Below are 19,025 nucleotides of genomic sequence, written 5' to 3'. Positions count from 1 at the left end.
TAGCAGCCTTGGTAGGGTGCCTTTTTGACCTGCATTTACATAGAAGGGTGTGGGGTCTAACTTTTCCAACATTTCAGGGTTGGCTAACCAGACAGTCGGGGCTTCCTTTTGGGAATCCTCCCGGTACTCCTTCAACCTGTCCTCATTGTCCTTTTTGTCCTCTTCCTCCCTAACTGTCTGACAGGCATTTGATTGTCTGTCCCTTTTGTTTTCGGCAGGGGTTCCACATAATCTACCAGCACTCTGTTGAAGGGTTACCCAAAAGCCAGTAGGGGAATTAGGGGTGCAGGGTTTACTGCAGGTTGGGGCTTCCCCACAGCCTGGGAGGTGTGGCATGTTTTATAGAACTCCATCACATCTTTGTGGGGTTTTGGCCAGTCAAAATGCTCTCTTATGCGGGCTTTGGTTTTTCGTATGCCGACATGTCCAGCCATGGGAAGCTCGTGGACCATTCTTAATATTTCTCTCTGGTATCTCGGCGGCACCACTATCTGGTGAACCATTGTCCATGCTTCATCCGCAGGTCTGTGAGGAGGTCTCCACTTTTTCATCAGCACCTCATTCTTTAAACAGTATCACTCAGGGACACCCTCTGCTTCAGTTTCGGTTTGGGTAGTCTGTCCTAACTTCTTTAATATTGGGTCGGCCTGCTGAGCCTCACTTAGGAGAGATCTGTTTAACCCATTCTTTGGGTCCTCTAACTTCCCAAAGAAGTTTTCAAATAACCAGACAGTACGGTCATCTGTCTGCAGAGCCAGTTCAGCCTCCTCTGTTGGAGCTGGTTGGGCCATGGACCAGGTCACCACAGTGTCAGGAAAATGCCAGGGACCATCTCCTGTAACTGCTTTGTCTCTCTCACCTCTTGCAATCTTTCTAAAACTACCGGGGAAGCTACCACCTTCGCCCCCGCCAAATCATTACCCTGGAGCAGGTCAAGCCCGTCCATAGGTAAACTAGGGACAATCCCCATGGTCACCGGTCCCGAAACCAGGTCGCACTCCAAGTGCACCCGATATAAAAAACAAAGAACAGTAAAGCACAGGAACAGGCCATTCGGCCCTCCAAGCCTGCGCCGATCATGATGCCTGTCTAAACTAAAATCTTCTGCACTTCTGGAGTCCATATCCCTCTATTCCCATCCTATTCATGTATTTGTCAAGATGTCTCTTAAACGTCGCTATTGTACCTGCTTCCACCACCTCCCCCGGCAGCAAGTTCCAGGCACTCACCACCCTCTGTGTAAAAAACTTGCCTCGCACATCCCCTCTAAACTTTGTCCCTCTCACCTTAAACCTATGTCCCCTAGTAACTGACTCTTCCACCCTGGGAAAAAGCTTCAGACCATCCACTCTGTCCATGTGACTCATAACTTTGTAAACCTCTATCATGTCGCCCCTCCACCTCCGTCGTTCTAGTGAAAACAATCCGAGTTTATCAAACCTCTCCTCATAGCTAATACCCTCCAGACCAGGCAACATCCTGGTAAACCTCTTCTGTACCCTCTCCAAAGTCTCCACATCCTTCTGGTAGTGTGGCGACCAGAATTGTACGTAATGTTCCAAGTGTGGCCTAACTAACTACCGGTATACCCCGCCTCCGATATGATTCACCTGACACTCTTGCATTCTCTGGGGGAGAGGTCATGCCTTTTCCCGGCAGATGGGATCTGGTGGCCCCTGTATCCCTGGGTATGACGATGGGCTTGCTTGCCTCACTCGAGGGGTATGGGCTTACTTTCCCTTGGGATACACAATCCTGATAACCTTCAGGGATTTTGGTAAATTTTCCCACACTTACAGCAGTAGGTTTACTGGGTCCTACTGCTGAAGTTAAATCCATAGCCTGCTCTGCTGTACTTTCCATCAGGGCCCCTTCTCCTGCACTGGTCTAGTGTGCCCTGATTAATCCTACAGGTTTTCCCCGTAATTTCCAGCTGTCAGTTCGGAGGTGACCTGCTGTATTGCAGTGCAAACATGCAGGTCTCCGGGTCTCACTCCTGCTCTTAGCACCGTCATTTTTGGCTTGAGAAGGGCCCCCTGTGTGTCCAGCTTCCGTTCTTGCCCAGGGCTGCTCGGGCTCCTATCACCCTCCTAACTTTTATCCTTTTCGGGTTTGTGGGGGTGACTAGGGAAGAGTTTCCCTTGGGGTAAGGACAGCCAGAACTGCGGCCTGCCTGGCTCTGTGAACCTTTCGTTCCTCACTGTGGGTTTAATAGAAAGGGGATGTGAGTTTTTAAACTCCGAGAAACATCACGTCTCTGAGGTTTTCATATGTGGCTGTACCTTAAGTGCCCTTAGCCACTGGTCAAAAACAAGCTGCTTAACTCTTTCAAGCTCCTGGGAAGTTTGGTCAGGCTACTTCCAGAGGGTTCGGAATTTCTGGCGATATGCTTCCGCTATTACTTCATATGCCCCGAGGATAGCATTTTGAGTCATCTCATAATCTGATGAACTTTCATCTGACAACAGTGAATAAACCTCATGGGCTTTTCCTGTCAGGTTGCTTTGTAACAACAGGGTCCAGCTCTTGGCCGGCCATTTCAACAGTCTTGCAAGCTTTTCAAAAGTGACAAAAAATGCTTCCACATCCCCCTCACTGAACTTAGAAATCAGCTGGGAGAACTTTAAGAGTTCAGCACATGGTCCTGAGCTAGGGATAGCTTCTTCACTAGCCACACCCTCACTGGGTGTACTGTGTCGCCCCCTAATTAATTCAAGCCGTCTTAGCTGTTTCCTCCTTCTCCTTCTGGAAAGTTCTTTCTTTTTCCCTTTCTTGATACTCTCTCTGCTCTTTCTCGCTCTGGAATTCCAACTCCAGTTTCCTCTGTTCTAATTGTATTTTTGCTAACATTACCCTGTCTGTTTCTGACTCTTCAGCTTCAAGTGAAAAATATTTGGTCACAAGTCTTAGGATTTCGGATTTCCTAGCTTTCACATGAGAAGTAATCCCTAACTGTCCAGCTACATTCCTCAACTCTTCAACTAGGTAGGGCCTTTAACCTGTCCCAAGTTACTTCACCCTGGCTTGGGAAGGTACTGGCCTCGAGTGTGGACATGTTAATATTCCAGCAGCAACAACCAAGAAAACCTGGATTGAAGTTTTTAAAATTTTGATAGGGATCAACTTGGCTTCCCACTTCCAATTTCTCCTTTGTTGTTGGGTTACAACCCCAGACAAGCCCCCAGATTTCTGTTACGACCAGGTGAGGAGGGGGTCTCAGGCTGCACTCTTGCCCCTTCCTTTTATTTGACCACAACAGGGTTTATTCCTTTTAAACAGTGGTTGTGCTTACCACCTCAGTCAGTGTTTTACCTATTCCTTTACTGTGATTGCGAAAGAACCAATCGGACAGGTTTTCTTGAGTTTAAACAAGAAAGAGGTAAGTTTGTTATACTTAACACTCTAACCCAATTTTAAAATACGAAAAATACGCTACACATTCACACACACATTGACACGAGAATCACACACACACAAGTAGATTACAGAGGGAAAACAGATTTGGTTGTTGGATTAAAGGCCAGAATAAATGGAACTTAAATACTGTCAGTAAATCCAGTAGTCCTCGGCTGAAGCTGTATTCTTGAAGTTCTCACTGGTCAAAGTGTATTTTGGCTGACTTGCTTTGTTCAGGGTTTTCCTGGAGGCAGAATCTGTAGTTGGTTCTCTTCCCCTGGTTGCTGACTCTAGCAGTCTGTAGGCTTGGAGAGTCCCCCAGTCACAGACAGTTTTCATTTGATGTTTTCTGGGGAAGAGAGAGAAAGACAGGCGAGCAGTAGCCTTCTCAACCACTGTCCACTGAGTTACTGCGTGTCTGTGTAACAAAACTTTCAGTTTCTTCAGAGATGAACAGGCGTTCACATGGTTCCCTCACACCCCTTTGTTTCTAATGAGGTTTTTCTGGAATTGTCTAATGAAATTCAAGGTTTTACATGTCCCAGGATATCCATTCACACTTGGAGGGGGTTGGCTTTTTCAAAGTCAATGGGTGGGGAGGGCCTTGACGGCCGTGCTAATGAAGCCATTCTAGGTAATTCAATCATTTAGAACCAGCCGTTGTCCTGGCGGGGCTTCTTGTTAGACTCTTTGTCTCCAGTCTCATCTCCTGGTATTTCAGATGTAAATGGAAGTGGCCATTTGGCTACTAGTTTTTAAAAGTTATTTGTCAGGTTTTTTCCATTAAAAGTCTATGGTAAGTTTCCAACTGATGACATTAATATGTCCCATTTGGTACATAGGGTTTTCCTGACAACCTAAAAAGGATAGAGCAGGGTACTCTCTAAATGGTGAAAAGCTAGAAACAGTGGAAGTCCAAAGAGATTTGGGGAGTCCAAGTACACAGATCATTAAAATGCCATGAACAGTTACAGAAAATAATCAAAAAGATTACTAGAATGCTGGCATTTTTATCTAGAGAACTAGAATATAAAGAGATGGAAGTTATGCTTCATTATACAAATCCCTGGTTAGACCACACGTGGAGTTACTGTGAGCAGTTCTAGGCACCACACCTTAGGAAGGATATATTGGCCTTGAATGGAGTGCAGTGTAGATGTTCCAGAATGATACAAAAAACAAAGAACAGTACAGCACAGGAACAGGCCATTTGGCCCTCCAAGCCTGCACCGATCTTGATGCCTGTCTAAACTAAAACCTTCTGCACTTCCAGGGACCGTATCCCTCTATTCCCATCCTATTCATGTATTTGTCAAGATGCCTCTTAAACGTCGCTATCGTACCTGCTTCCACCACCTCCCCCGGCAGCAAGTTCCAGGCACTCACCACCCTCTGTGTAAAAAAACCTGCCTCGCACATCCCCTCTAAACTTTGCCCCTCTCACCTTAAACCTATGTCCCCTAGTAACTGACTCTTCCACCCTGGGAAAAAGCTTCTGACTATCCACTCTGTCCATGCCACTCATAACTTTGTAAACCTCTATCATGTCGCCCCTCCACCTCCGTCGTTCCAGTGAAAACAATCCGTGTTTTTCCAACCTCTCCTCATAGCTAATGCCCTCCAGACCAGGCAACATCCTGGTAAACTCTTCTGTACTCTCTCCAAAGCCTCCACATCCTTCTGGTAGTGTGGCAACCAGAATTGTACGCAATATTCCAAGTGTGGCCTAACTAAACTTCTGTACAGCTGCAGCATGACTTGCCAATTTTTATACTCTATGCCCCGACTGATGAAGGCAAGCATGCCGTATGCCTTCTTGACTACCTAATCCACCTGCGTTGCCACTTTCAGTGATCTGTGGACCTGTACGCCCAGGTCTCTCTGCGTGTCAGTACTCAGAAGGGTTCTGCCATTTACTGTATACTTCCCACCTGTATTAGACCTTCCAAAATGCATTACCTCACATTTGTCCGGATTAAACTCCATCTGCCATTTCTCCGCCCAAGTCTCCAACCGATCTATATCCTGCTGTATCCTCTGACAATCCTCATCACTATCCACAACTCCACCAACCTTTGTGTCGTCCGTAAACCTACCAATCAGACCAGCTACATTTTCCTCCAAATCATTTATATATACTACAAACAGCAAAGGTCCCAGCACTGATCCCTGTGGAACACCACTAGTCACATCCCTCCATTCAGAAAAGCACCCTTCCACTGCTACCCTCTGTCTTCTATGACCGAGCCAGTTCTGTAGCCATCTTGCCAGCTCACCTCTGATCCCGTGTGACTTCACCTTTTGTACCAGTCTGCCATGAGGGACCTTGTCAAAGGCTTTACTGAAGTCCATGTAGACAACATCCACTGCCCTTCCTTCATCAATCATCTTCATCACTTCCTCAAAAAACTTGATCAAGTTAGTGAGAGACGACCTCCCCTTCACAAAACCATGCTGCTTCTCGCTAATAAGTCCATTTGTTTCCAAATGGGAGTAAATCCTGCCCGAAGAATCCTCTCTAATAATTTCCCTACCACTGACGTAAGGCTCACCGGCCTGTAATTTCCTGGATTATCCTTGTTACCCTTCTTAAACAAAGGAACAACATTGGGTATTCTCCAGTCCTCTGGGAGCTCACCTGTAGCTAATGAGGATACAAAGATTTCTGTCAAGGCCCCAGCAATTTCCTCCCTTGCCTCCCTCAGTATTCTCGGATAGATCCCATCAGGCCCTGGGGACTTATCTACCTTAATGTTTTTCAAGACGCCCAACACCTCCTCCTTTTTGATATTGACATGACCCAGACTATCTACACTCCCTTCCCTAGACTCATCATCCACCAAGTCCTTCCCTTTGATGAATACTGATGCAAAGTACTCATTTAGTACCTCGCCCATTTCCTCTGGCTCCACGCATAGATTCCCTCCTCTGTCCTTGAGTGAGCCAACCCTTTCCCTGGCTACCCTCTTGCTCTTTATATATGTATAAAAATCCTTGGGATTCTCCTTAATCCTGTTTGCCAATGACTTTTCATGACCCCTTTTAGCCCTCCTGACTCCTTGCTTAAGTTCCTTCCTACTTTCTTTATATTCCTCAAGGGCTTCGTCTGGTCCCAGCCTTCTAGCCCTTACGAATATTTCCTTTTTCTTTTTGACTAGGCTCCACAATATCCCTCGTTATCCAAGGTTCCCGAAACTTGCCAAACTTATTCTTCATCCCCACAGGAACATGCCAGTCCTGGATACCTTCACACCAAAGCTTAAATTACGAGGAGAAATTACACAAACTAGGGCTGTGTTCTCGGGAATTTATATGGCTAAGGGGTGATCTGATTTATGGGGAGCATATAGGGTAGATAGAGAGAAGCTATTTCTGCTGGTTGGGAAGTCTACGACTAGGGAGCATAGTCTAAAAGTTAGAGCCAGGCTTTTCAAGAGTGAAATTAGGAAATACTTCAACAAAGAAAGGGTGGATGAAGTTTGGAACTCTCTGCCCAAATGGCAATTGATGCTAGACCAATTGTAAATTTTAAAGCTGAGATTGATAGATTTTTGTTAACCAAAGGCATTAAGGGAAATGGGGTTAAGGTGGGTATATGGAGGTAGGTTGCAGATCAGCCATGATCTGACTGAATGGAGGAATATGCTCAAGGGGCTAAATGGCCTAAATAAGAACATAAGAAATAGGCCCCTTGAGCCTGCTCTGCTCTGCTATTCAATAAGATCATGACTGATTTGATTGTGGCCTTAAGTTCCCTTTCCTGTCTGTCCACCATCCCCTTAAACCCTTTACTCCATTGTAGATCAAAAATCTGTCTAACTCAGCCTTGAATATATTCAATGGCACAGCCTCGCTGCTCTCTGGGTCAGAGGATTCCAAAGATCAATGACCCTCAGAGAAGAAATTTCTCCTGTTACAAATGCTGGACATAGTGGTATGGTTATGTTTTAAAAACTGCGATCTTTATTGCAATGTAAAATGGACATTTAGAAGAAACATGTGACCTCATACAAAATCTGCCCAGAGACAAGCCAGGGATCTTGGTTAGCATAAGAACAAGGAACACAGATCAAAGACCCCTTTGAAAGCTGGGTGCAAGGTTGTAACACCTGAAGGACAATGGGTTTTGGTCTCCCAAACACTCAGATTGTAAACAGGGAGCCAGAGGCTCTAAAATGTAGATTAGAGTTGTAATTTTTAACACCTGGAAACAAAGGAAGACCTAGGTAGTTTTGCTAAGGTCAGACTTATGGTCTCTGAGAATTGTCAAAAGCAAACAACTATTGTCTTTTGTTCTGGATAAATTCAAGAGGCTTTCCTAGGCCTGGAGGCTGAAAGGAAGAACAGCAGTCAGCTGAGAGAGATAGAGAGGTCTGTGGGCTATTTCTGGGGAGACAGCTGCTCTAAACACTGATACATCAGAAGGCTGCTAAGATTTGAACCCAGTTCAAAGGCTTGATGTTTCTGGAGGAGAAAAGACCAACTGGGTCACCAGAGGATTGCCTTATTAACAGAAGTCCAGCCGAGTGTGCTCGGAAGAAATGAGCGAAGAGGATATTGGCTTTGAGAAGGACACTGGGAGATCCAACCCATTGGAGCCGGGAAGAGTTTGGAACTTTTAACTGCAAGAATACCTTTCTTGCTGAGAACACCATGTAATGTATAAATGTGGTGTGGGGTTTTCGAGTTTGTTACCAAGTTGATGGGAAATACCTTACTCTGTAATCTAGTGTGTTAGCTACCTACTAAATTCTGTTTAGTTAATGTGGACTTTTTAGTTTAGTTGTTACAGTAAAAGCCTTAAAATGTGAAATCTTGTCATGTGACTCTTTAATTGGTCACTGGAAGTCATATCTCTTGTTTTAAAGTTAGCAGTCTATACTGAGGTTATAACACTCCTCATTTCTGTCTTAAATGGGAGGCCCCTTATTTTGAAACAGTGTCCCTAGTTCGAGCTTCGCCCAAAAGGGGAAACATCCTCTCAGCACCTACCCTGTCAAGCCCCCTCAGAATCTTATTGCAATAAAATCACCTCTCATTCTTCTAGACTCCAATGAATAGAGGCCCAACTTGCTCAACCTTTCTTCATAAGACAACCCCGTCATCCCAGTAATCAACCTAGTGAACCTTCTTTGAACTGCTTCCAATGCAAGGATATCCCTCCTTAAATTAAGGAGACCAAAACTGTACGCAGTACTCTCAGCAATGCCCTGTACAGTTGTAGCAAGACTCCCCTACTTTTATACTCCATCCCCCTTGCAATAAAGGCCAACATCCCATTTGCTTTCCTAATTAGTTGCTGTGCCTGCATGCTAACTTTTAGTGTTTCATGTACGAGGACAGCCTGATCCCTCTGTACTGCAGCATTCTGTAGTCTCTCTCCATTTAAATAATATTCTGCTTTTCTATTCTTCCTGCCAAAATGGACAACCTCACATTTCCCCACACTATATTCCATCTACCAATTTTTGCCCACTCACTTAAACCTATCTATATCCCTTTGCAGACTCTTTCTATCCTCCTCACAACTTGCTTTCCTACCTATCTTTGCATCATCAGCAAATTTGGCTACAATATACTCAGTTCCTTCATCCAAGTCATTGATAATAGGTTGTCAATAATTGAGACCCCAGCACTGATTCCTGTGGCACCCCACTAGTTACAGTTTGCCAAACTGAAAATGCCCCATTTATCCCAACTCTCTGTTTCCTATTACTTAGCCAATCCTCTATCTATGCTAATATATTACCCCAAACACCATGAGCTCTTATCTTATGCAATAACCTTTTATGTGACACCTTATCGAACGCCTTTTGCAAATCCAAATACACTACATCTACTGGTTGCCCTTTATCCACCCTGCTTGTTACATCCTCAAAGAACTCTAACAAGTTTATCAAACACAATTTTCCTTTCACAAAAACATGTTGACTCTTCTTGATTATATTATGATTTTCTAAATGTCCTGCTACTACTTCCTTACTGATGGAATCCAGCATGTTCCCAATGACAGATGCCTCTCCTGTTCCTATGTTCCTAAGCCACAACTTTTTCTTTTAAAGAAAAAAAGATTGACAATGTTCAGACGTTGCAGTGACAAAGAAATGATATTGATGTCATTAAATGCCTTTCTACCATCAACAGTTATTTCTAGTCAGAAGAAAATAGTCCTCAACACTCAACTCCAATCTTCCCTGCCATGCATTCATTGATGCTAGGAATATACCCGTCAGATTGTCAAACATGACTCATGAAGGCCTTGGCAGGTTGGGATATCTGCACAAATTTCTACTTAAAACGTTCAACTCACTGAAGATTCTTCCTTTTTCTCCCAAGGTTTCCCTTTCCACCACTCCTGGCTCTGCATCATTTCTGGAAGGCCTTTTGCTCGATTACCATCGGAAATTGTTGAAGTCTGCCCAGGAAGCACCAGATTTACTGTGGAATTTCGGCTCTCTGATGTGGAGGCTCGGGCTGCAGAGGGGTTAAAATATTTGCTTCAGTGAAAATACAGCCACATGAAAATAACTAATCACACAAACATACACCCACACTCACAATCATACACTAGCGCACACATGCCCACATAGACCAGCAGCACACACACCAACACACCAGCACAGACTCACACACAAACATACACAGGCACACACCAACACACCAACACAGACTCACACACAAACATACACAGGCACACACCAATACACCAACACAGACTCACACACAAACATACACAGGCACACACCAACACACCAGCACAGACTCACACACAAACATACACAGGCACACACCAACACACCAGCACTGACTCACACACAAACATACACAGGCACACACCAACACACCAACACAGACTCACACACAAACATACACAGGCACACACCAATACACCAACACAGACTCACACACAAACATACACAGGCACACACCAACACAGACTCACACACAAACATACACAGGCACACACCAACACACCAACACAGACTCACACACAAACATACACAGGCACACACCAATACACCAACACAGACTCACACACAAACATACACAGGCACACACCAACACACCAACACAGACTCACACACAAACATACACAGGCACACACCAACACACCAACACAGACTCACACACAAACATACACAGGCACACACCAATACACCAGCACAGACTCACACACAAACATACACAGGCACACACCAACACACAAACACAGACTCACACACAAACATACACAGGCACACACCAATACACCAGCACAGACTCACACACAAACATACACAGGCACACACCAACACACCAGCACAGACTCACACACAAACATACACAGGCACACACCAACACACCAGCACAGACTCACACACAAACATACACAGGCACACACCAACACACCAGCACAGACTCACACACAAACATACACAGGCACACACCAACACACCAGCACAGACTCACACACAAACATACACAGGCACACACCAATACACCAGCACAGACTCACACACAAACATACACAGGCACACACCAACACACCAGCACAGACTCACACACAAACATACACAGGCACACACCAACACACCAGCACAGACTCACACACAAACATACACAGGCACACACCAACACACCAGCACAGACTCACACACAAACATACACAGGCACACACCAACACACCAGCACAGACTCACACACAAACATACACAGGCACACACCAATACACCAACACAGACTCACACACAAACATACACAGGCACACACCAACACACCAACACAGACTCACACACAAACATACACAGGCACACACCAATACACCAGCACAGACTCACACACAAACATACACAGGCACACACCAACACACAAACACAGACTCACACACAAACATACACAGGCACACACCAATACACCAGCACAGACTCACACACAAACATACACAGGCACACACCAACACACCAGCACAGACTCACACACAAACATACACAGGCACACACCAACACACCAGCACAGACTCACACACAAACATACACAGGCACACACCAACACACCAGCACAGACTCACACACAAACATACACAGGCACACACCAACACACCAGCACAGACTCACACACAAACATACACAGGCACACACCAATACACCAGCACAGACTCACACACAAACATACACAGGCACACACCAACACACCAGCACAGACTCACACACAAACATACACAGGCACACACCAACACACCAGCACAGACTCACACACAAACATACACAGGCACACACCAACACACCAGCACAGACTCACACACAAACATACACAGGCACACACCAACACACCAACACACATTCACACAGTTACTCACATATACACCATATCCAAAAAGCAAAGAACTGATAACCTGCAGAAATATAAAAATGAACCAGTCTGTGTGACCTTCAAATGGTAAAGCCCCAATGAACATAGCTCTGTCACAGCCCCAGCAGCTCAGTGACTGTGTTGGTGTATTGGTGTGTGCGTGTGTTGGTGTATGTTTTGTGTTGGTGTATGTGCATGTTGGTGTATGTTTGTGTGTGCTGTATGCTGAGCATCTGCAGAGGGAGTGTGGGAGGGAGAGTGAGAGTGTGAGGGGGGGGGGGAAAGTGGGAGTGTGGGTGGAACAGTGGATGTGTGGGAGGGGCAGTGGGAGGACAGTGGAGTGTGGGAGGGATAGTGGGCGCGTGATGGGGGAGTGTGGGAGGGACAGTGGGAGTATAGGAGGGATAGTGAGAGTGTAGGAGGGATAGTGGAGTGTGGGAGGGACAGTGGGAGTGTAGGAGGGACAGTGGGTGTATAGGAGGGACAGTGGGAGTGTAGGAGGGATAGTGGAGTGTGGGAGGGACAGTGGGAGTATAGGAGGGATAGTGAGAGTGTAGGAGGGACAGTGGAGTGTGGGAGGGACAGTGGGAGTGTAGGAGGGACAGTGGGAGTATAGGAGGGATAGTGAGAGTGTAGGAGGGACAGTGGGAGTATAGGAGGGATAGTGAGAGTGTAGGAGGGACAGTGAGAGTGTAGGAGGGACAGTGGGAGTGTAGGAGGGACAGTGGGAGTATAGGAGGGATAGTAAAAGTATAGGAGGGATAGTGAGAGTGTGATAGGAACAGTGGAGTGTGGGAGGGTCAGTGGGAGTGTGGGAAGGACAGTGGAGTGTGGGAGGGATGGTGGGAGTGTAGGAGGGATAGTGGGAGTGTAGGAGGGACAGTGGAGTGTTGGAGGGACAGTGGGAGTGTGGGAGGGACAGTGGGAGTGTGGGAGGGATAGTGAGAGTGTAGGAGGGACAGTGGAGTGTAGGAGGGATAGTGAGAGTGTAGGAGGGATAGTGGAGTGTGGGAGGGATAGTGAGAGTGTATGAGGGATAGTGGAGTGTGGGAGGGACAGTGGAGTGTGGGAGGGACAGTGGCAGTGTAGGAGGGATAGTGAGAGTGTAGGAGGGATAGTGGAGTGTGGGAGGGACAGTGGAGTGTGGGAGGGACAGTGGGAGTGTGGGAGGGATAGTGAGCGTGTAGGAGGGATAGTGGCGTGTGGGAGGGACAGTGGGAGTGTGGGAGGGATAGTGAGAGTGTAGGAGGGATAGTGGAGTGTGGGAAGGACAGTGGAGTGTGGGAGGGACAGTGGGAGTGTGGGAGGGATAGTGAGAGTGTAGGAGGGATAGTGGAGTGTGGGAGGGACAGTGGGAGTGTAGGAGGGACAGTGGGAGTGTGGGAGGAACAGTGGGAGTGTGGGAGGGATAGTGGAGTGTAGGAGGGATAGTGGGAGTGTAGGAGGGACAGTGGGAGTGTGGGAGGGACAGTGGGAGTGTGGGAGGGATAGTGGAGTGTAGGAGGGATAGTGGGAGTGTGGGAGGGACAGTGGGAGTGTGGGAGGAACAGTGGGAGTGTGAGAGGGATAGTGGAGTGTAGGAGGGATAGTGGAGTGTGGGAGGGACAGTGGGAGTGTGGGAGGGATAGTGGAGTGTGGGAGGGACAGTGGGAGTGTGGGAGGGACAGTGGGAGTGCGGGAGGGACAGTGGGAGTGTAGGAGGGACAGTGGACTTTAGGAGGGATAGTGGAGTGTAGGAGGGACAGTGAGAGTGTAGGAGGGACAGTGGGAGTGTAGGAGGGAGAGTGGGAGTGTAGGAGGGACAGTGGGTGTTTGGAAGGGACAGTGAGAGTGTAGGAGGGATAGTGGGAGTGTAGGAGGGAGAGTGGGAGTGTAGGAGGGACAGTGGGAGTGTAGGAGGGAGAGTGGGAGTGTAGGAGGGACAGTGGGAGAGTAGGAGGGCTAGTGGGAGCGCAGGAGGGATAGTGGGAGAGAGGGAGGGGCAGTGGGAGTGCTGTGTGGGAGAGTGGAGTGTAGGAGGGATAGTGGAGTGTGGGAGTGTAGGAGGGACAGTGGAGTGTGGGAGGGGCTGTGGGAGTGTAGGAGGGACTGTGGGGTGTGGGAGGGGCTGTGGGAGTGTAGGAGGGACTGTGGGAGAGTGGGAGTGCAGGAGGGACAGTGGAGTGTGGGAGGGACAGTGGGTGTGGGAGGGACTGTGGGAGTGTAGGAGGGACTGTGGAGTGTGGATGGGACTGTGGGAGTGTAGGAGGGCCTGTGGGAGAATGGGAGTGTAGGAGGGACAGTGGGAGAGTGGGAGTGTAGGAGGGACAGTGGGTGTGTGATGCGAACAGTGGGAGTGTAGGAGGGATAGTGGTGTGTAGGAGGGATAGTGGACTGTAGGAGGGATAGTGGAGTGGAGGAGGGATAGTGGAGTGTTGGAGGGACAGTGGGTGTTTGGAAGGGACAGTGAGAGTGCAGGAGGGATAGTGGACTGTAGGAGGGACAGTGGAGTGTAGGAGGGATAGTGGAGTGTTGGAGGGACAGTGGGTGTTTGGAAGGGACAGTGGGAGTGTAGGAGGGACAGTGGGTGTTTGGATGGGACAGTAAGAGTGTAGGAGGGATAGTGGACTGTAGGAGGGATAGTGGAGTGTTGGAGGGACAGTGGGTGTTTGGAAGGGACAGTGGGAGTGTAGGAGGGATAGTGGAGTGGAGGAGGGAAAGTGGAGTGTTGGAGGGACAGTGGGTGTTTGGAAGGGACAGTGGGAGTGTGGGAGGGACAGTGGGAGTGCAGGAGGGACAGTGGGAGTGTAGGAGGGACAGTGGGAGTGTAGGAGGGATGGTGGGCGTGTGGGAGGGACAGTGGGAGTGTGGGAGGGACAGTGGGAGAGTGGGAGGGATAGTGGGAGTGTAGGAGGGTCAGTGGGAGTGTAGGAGGGATAGTGGAGTGTGGGAGGGACAGTGGAGTGTGGGAGGGATAGTGGGTGTTTGGAAGGGACAGTGGGAGTGTAGGAGGGATAGTGGAGTGTAGGAGGGATAGTGGAGTGTAGGAGGTATAGTGGAGTGTTGGAGGGACAGTGGGTGTTTGGAAGGGACAGTGCAGTGTGGGAGGGACAGTGGAGAGTGGGAGGGATAGTGGGAGTGTAGGAGGGACAGTGGAGTGTGGGAGGGATAGTGCGAGTGTAGGAGGGACAGTGGAGTGTGGGAGGGACAGTGGGAGTGTGGGAGGGACAGTGGAAGTGTGGGAGGGATAGTGGGAGTGTAGGAGGGATAGTGGGAGTGCAGGAGGGACAGTGGAGTGTGGGAGGGATAGTGGGAGTGTAGGAGGGATAGTGGAGTGTGGGAGGGACAGTGGGAGTATAGGAGGGATAGTGGAGTGTGGGAGGGACAGCGGGAGTATAGGAGGGATAGTGAGGGTGTCGGAGGGATAGTGGAGTGTGGGAGGGACAGTGGGAGTGTAGGAGGGACAGTGGGTGTATAGGAGGGACAGTGGGCGTGTAGTAGGGATAGTGGAGTGTGGGAGGGACAGTGGGAGTATAGGAGGGAGAGTGAGAGTGTAGGAGGGACAGTGGGAGTATAGGAGGGATAGTGAGAGTGTAGGAGGGATAGTGGAGTGTGGGAGGGACAGTGGGAGTGTAGGAGGGACAGTGGGAGTATAGGAGGGATAGTCAGAGTGTAGGAGGGACAGTGGGAGTATAGGAGGGATAGTGAGAGTGTAGGAGGGACAGTGAGAGTGTAGGAGGGACAGTGGGAGTGTAGGAGGGACAGTGGGAGTATAGGAGGGATAGTAAAAGTATAGGAGGGATAGTGAGAGTGTAGTAGGAACAGTGGAGTGTGGGAGGGACAGTGGGAGTGTGGGAGGGACAGTGGAGTGTGGGAGGGATAGTGGGAGTGTAGGAGGGATAGTGGGAGTGTAGGAGGGACAGTGGAGTGTGGGAAGGACAGTGGGAGTGTGGGAGGGACAGTGGGAGTGTGGGAGGGATAGTGAGAGTGTAGGAGGGACAGTGGAGTGTAGGAGGGACAGTGAGAGTGTAGGAGGGATAGTGGAGTGGAGGAGAGAAAGTGGAGTGTTGGAGGGACAGTGGGTGTTTGGAAGGGACAGTGGGAGTGTAGGAGGGACAGTGGGTGTTTGGAAGGGACAGTAAGAGTGTAGGAGGGATAGTGGACTGTAGGAGGGATAGTGGAGTGTTGGAGGGACAGTGGGTGTTTGGAAGGGACAGTGGGAGTGTAGGAGGGATAGTGGAGTGGAGGAGGGAAAGTGGAGTGTTGGAGGGACAGTGGGTGTTTGGAAGGGACAGTGGGAGTGTAGGAGGGATAGTGGGTGTTTGGAAGGGACAGTGGGACTGTGGGAGGGACAGTGGGAGTGCAGGAGGGACAGTGGGAGTGTAGGAGGGACAGTGGGAGTGTAGGAGGGATGGTGGGCGTGTGGGAGGGACAGTGGGAGTGCAGGAGGGACAGTGGGAGTGTGGGAGGGACAGTGGGAGTGTGGGAGGGATAGTGGGAGTGTAGGAGGGTCAGTGGGAGTGTAGGAGGGAGAGTGGAGTGTAGGAGGGAGAGTGGAGTGTGGGAGGGACAGTGGAGTGTTGGAGGGACAGTGGGTGTTTGGAAGGGACAGTGGGAGTGTAGGAGGGATAGTGGAGTGTTGGAGGGATAGTTGAAGTGTTGGAGGGACAGTGGGAGTGTAGGAGGGACAGTGGGAGTGTAGGAGGGATAGTGGGAGTGTGGGAGGGACAGTGGAGTGTTGGAGGGACAGTGGGTGTTTGGAAGGGACAGTGGGAGTGTAGGAGGGATAGTGGAGTGTTGGAGGGATAGTTGAAGTGTAGGAGGGACAGTGGGAGTGTAGGAGGGACAGTGGGAGTGTAGGAGGGATAGTGGGAGTGTGGGAGGGACAGTGGGAGTGTGGGAGGGACAGTGGGAATGTTGGAGGGACAGTGGGAATGTAGGAGGGATAGTGGGAGTGTGGGAGGGATAGCGGGAGTGTAGGAGGGACAGTGGGAGTGTAGGAGGGACAGTGGGTGTGTAGGAGGAATAGTGGAGTGTGGGAGGGACAGTGGCAGTATAGGAGGGATAGTGAGAGTGTAGGAGGGACAGTGGGAGTATAGGAGGGATAGTGAGAGTGTAGGAGGTATAGTGGAGTGTGGGAGGGACAGTGGGAGTATAGGAGGGATAGTGAGAGTGTAGGAGGGACAGTGGGAGTATAGGAGGGATAGTGAGAGTGTAGGAGGGACAGTGGGAGTATAGGAGGGATAGTGAGAGTGTAGGAGGGACAGTGGGAGTATAGGAGGGATAGTGAGAGTGTAGGAGGGACAGTGGGAGTGTAGGAGGGACAGTGGGAGTGTGGGAGGGACAGTGGAAGTGTGGGAGGGATAGTGGGAGTGTAGGAGGGATAGTGGGAGTGTAGGAGGGACAGTGGAGTGTGGGAGGGATAGTGGGAGTGTAGGAGGGACAGTGGAAGTGTGGGAGGGATAGTGGGAGTGTAGGAGGGATAGTGGGGGTGTAGGAGGGACAGTGGAGTGTGGGAGGGATAGTGGGAGTGTAGGAGGGACAGTGGAGTGTGGGAGGGATAGTGCGAGTGTAGGAGGGACAGTGGAGTGTGGGAGGGACAGTGGGAGTGTGGGAGGGACAGTGGAAGTGTGGGAGGGATAGTGGGAGTGCAGGAGGGATAGTGGGAGTGTAGGAGGGACAATGGAGTGTGGGAGGGATAGTGGGAGTATAGGAGGGACAGTGGAGTGTGGGAGGGATAGTGGGAGTGTCGGAGGGAGAGTGGGAGTGTGGGATGGACAGTGGGAGTGTGGGAGGGACAGTGGAGTGTGGGAGGGATAGTGAGATGTGTAGGAGGGACAGTGGAGTGTGGGAGGGACAGTGGAGTGTGGGAGGGATAGTGAGAGTGTAGGAGGGATAGTGGAGTGTGGGAGGGACAGTGGAAGTGTGGGAGGGACAGTGGGAATGTAGGAGGGACAGTGGAGTGTGGGAGGGACAGTGGGAGTGTGGGAGGGACAGTGGGAGTGTGGGAGGGATAGTGGGAGTGTAGGAGGGATAGTGGAGTGTGGGAGGGACAGTGGTGTGTGGGAGGGACAGTGGGAGTGTGGGAGGGACAGTGGGAGTGTGGGAGGGACAGTGGGAGTGTGGGAGGGATAGTGAGAGTGTAGGAGGGATAGTGGAGTGTGGCAGGGAAAGTGGGAGTGTGGGAGGGACAGTGAGAGTGTCGGAGGGATAGTGGAGTGTGGGAGGGACAGTGGAGTGTGGGAGGAACAGTGGGAGTGTGGGAGGGACAGTGGGAGTGTGGGAGGGACAGTGGGATGGTGGGAGGGATAGTGAGAGTGTCGGAGGGATAGTGGAGTGTGGGAGGGATAGTGGGAGTGTGGGAGGGAGAGTGGAGTGTAGGACGGAGAGTGGAGTGTGGGAGGGACAGTGGAGTGTTGGAGGGACAGTGGGTGTTTGGAAGGGACAGTGGGAGTGTAGGAGGGATAGTGGAGTGTTGGAGGGATAGTTGAAGTGTTGGAGGGACAGTGGGAGTGTAGGAGGGACAGTGGGAGTGTAGGAGGGATAGTGGGAGTGTGGGAGGGACAGTGGAGTGTTGGAGGGACAGTGGGTGTTTGGAAGGGACAGTGGGAGTGTAGGAGGGATAGTGGAGTGTTGGAGGGATAGTTGAAGTGTAGGAGGGACAGTGGGAGTGTAGGAGGGACAGTGGGAGTGTAGGAGGGATAGTGGGAGTGTGGGAGGGACAGTGGGAGTGTGGGAGGGACAGTGGGAATGTTGGAGGGACAGTGGGAATGTAGGAGGGATAGTGGGAGTGTGGGAGGGATAGCGGGAGTGTAACAGGGACAGTGGGAGTGTAGGAGGGACAGTGGGTGTGTAGGAGGAATAGTGGAGTGTGGGAGGGACAGTGGCAGTATAGGAGGGATAGTGAGAGTGTAGGAGGGACAGTGGGAGTATAGGAGGGATAGTGAGAGTGTAGGAGGTATAGTGGAGTGTGGGAGGGACAGTGGGAGTATAGGAGGGATAGTGAGAGTGTAGGAGGGACAGTGGGAGTATAGGAGGGATAGTGAGAGTGTAGGAGGGACAGTGGGAGTATAGGAGGGATAGTGAGAGTGTAGGAGGGACAGTGGGAGTATAGGAGGGATAGTGAGAGTGTAGGAGGGACAGTGGGAGTGTAGGAGGGACAGTGAGAGTGTAGGAGGGACAGTGGGAGTGTGGGAGGGACAGTGGAAGTGTGGGAGGGATAGTGGGAGTGTAGGAGGGATAGTGGGAGTGTAGGAGGGACAGTGGAGTGTGGGAGGGATAGTGGGAGTGTAGGAGGGACAGTGGAAGTGTGGGAGGGATAG

At 49.8% G+C, this 19,025-nt stretch overlaps 1 protein-coding gene across 3 annotated transcripts in view; it reads right to left on the bottom strand.

The window, feature by feature from the left end:
- The window catches only part of LOC137351815 (A-kinase anchor protein 2-like), a 199,749-nt gene that overhangs the window by 11,054 nt on the left and 169,670 nt on the right, over positions 1 to 19,025 (bottom strand). For all 3 annotated transcript variants that reach the window (XM_068016678.1, XM_068016677.1, XM_068016679.1), the window contains exon 3: positions 9,707 to 9,870. In XM_068016678.1, the coding sequence (XP_067872779.1) occupies positions 9,707 to 9,870 (164 nt within the window). The remainder of the gene's footprint in view (positions 1 to 9,706; positions 9,871 to 19,025) is intronic.

The sequence above is a fragment of the Heterodontus francisci genome, chromosome 36 (assembly GCF_036365525.1).
Source record: "Heterodontus francisci isolate sHetFra1 chromosome 36, sHetFra1.hap1, whole genome shotgun sequence".
NCBI classification, from domain to species: Eukaryota; Metazoa; Chordata; class Chondrichthyes; order Heterodontiformes; family Heterodontidae; genus Heterodontus; species Heterodontus francisci.
This window is presented reverse-complemented; position numbering and strand designations above follow the sequence as displayed.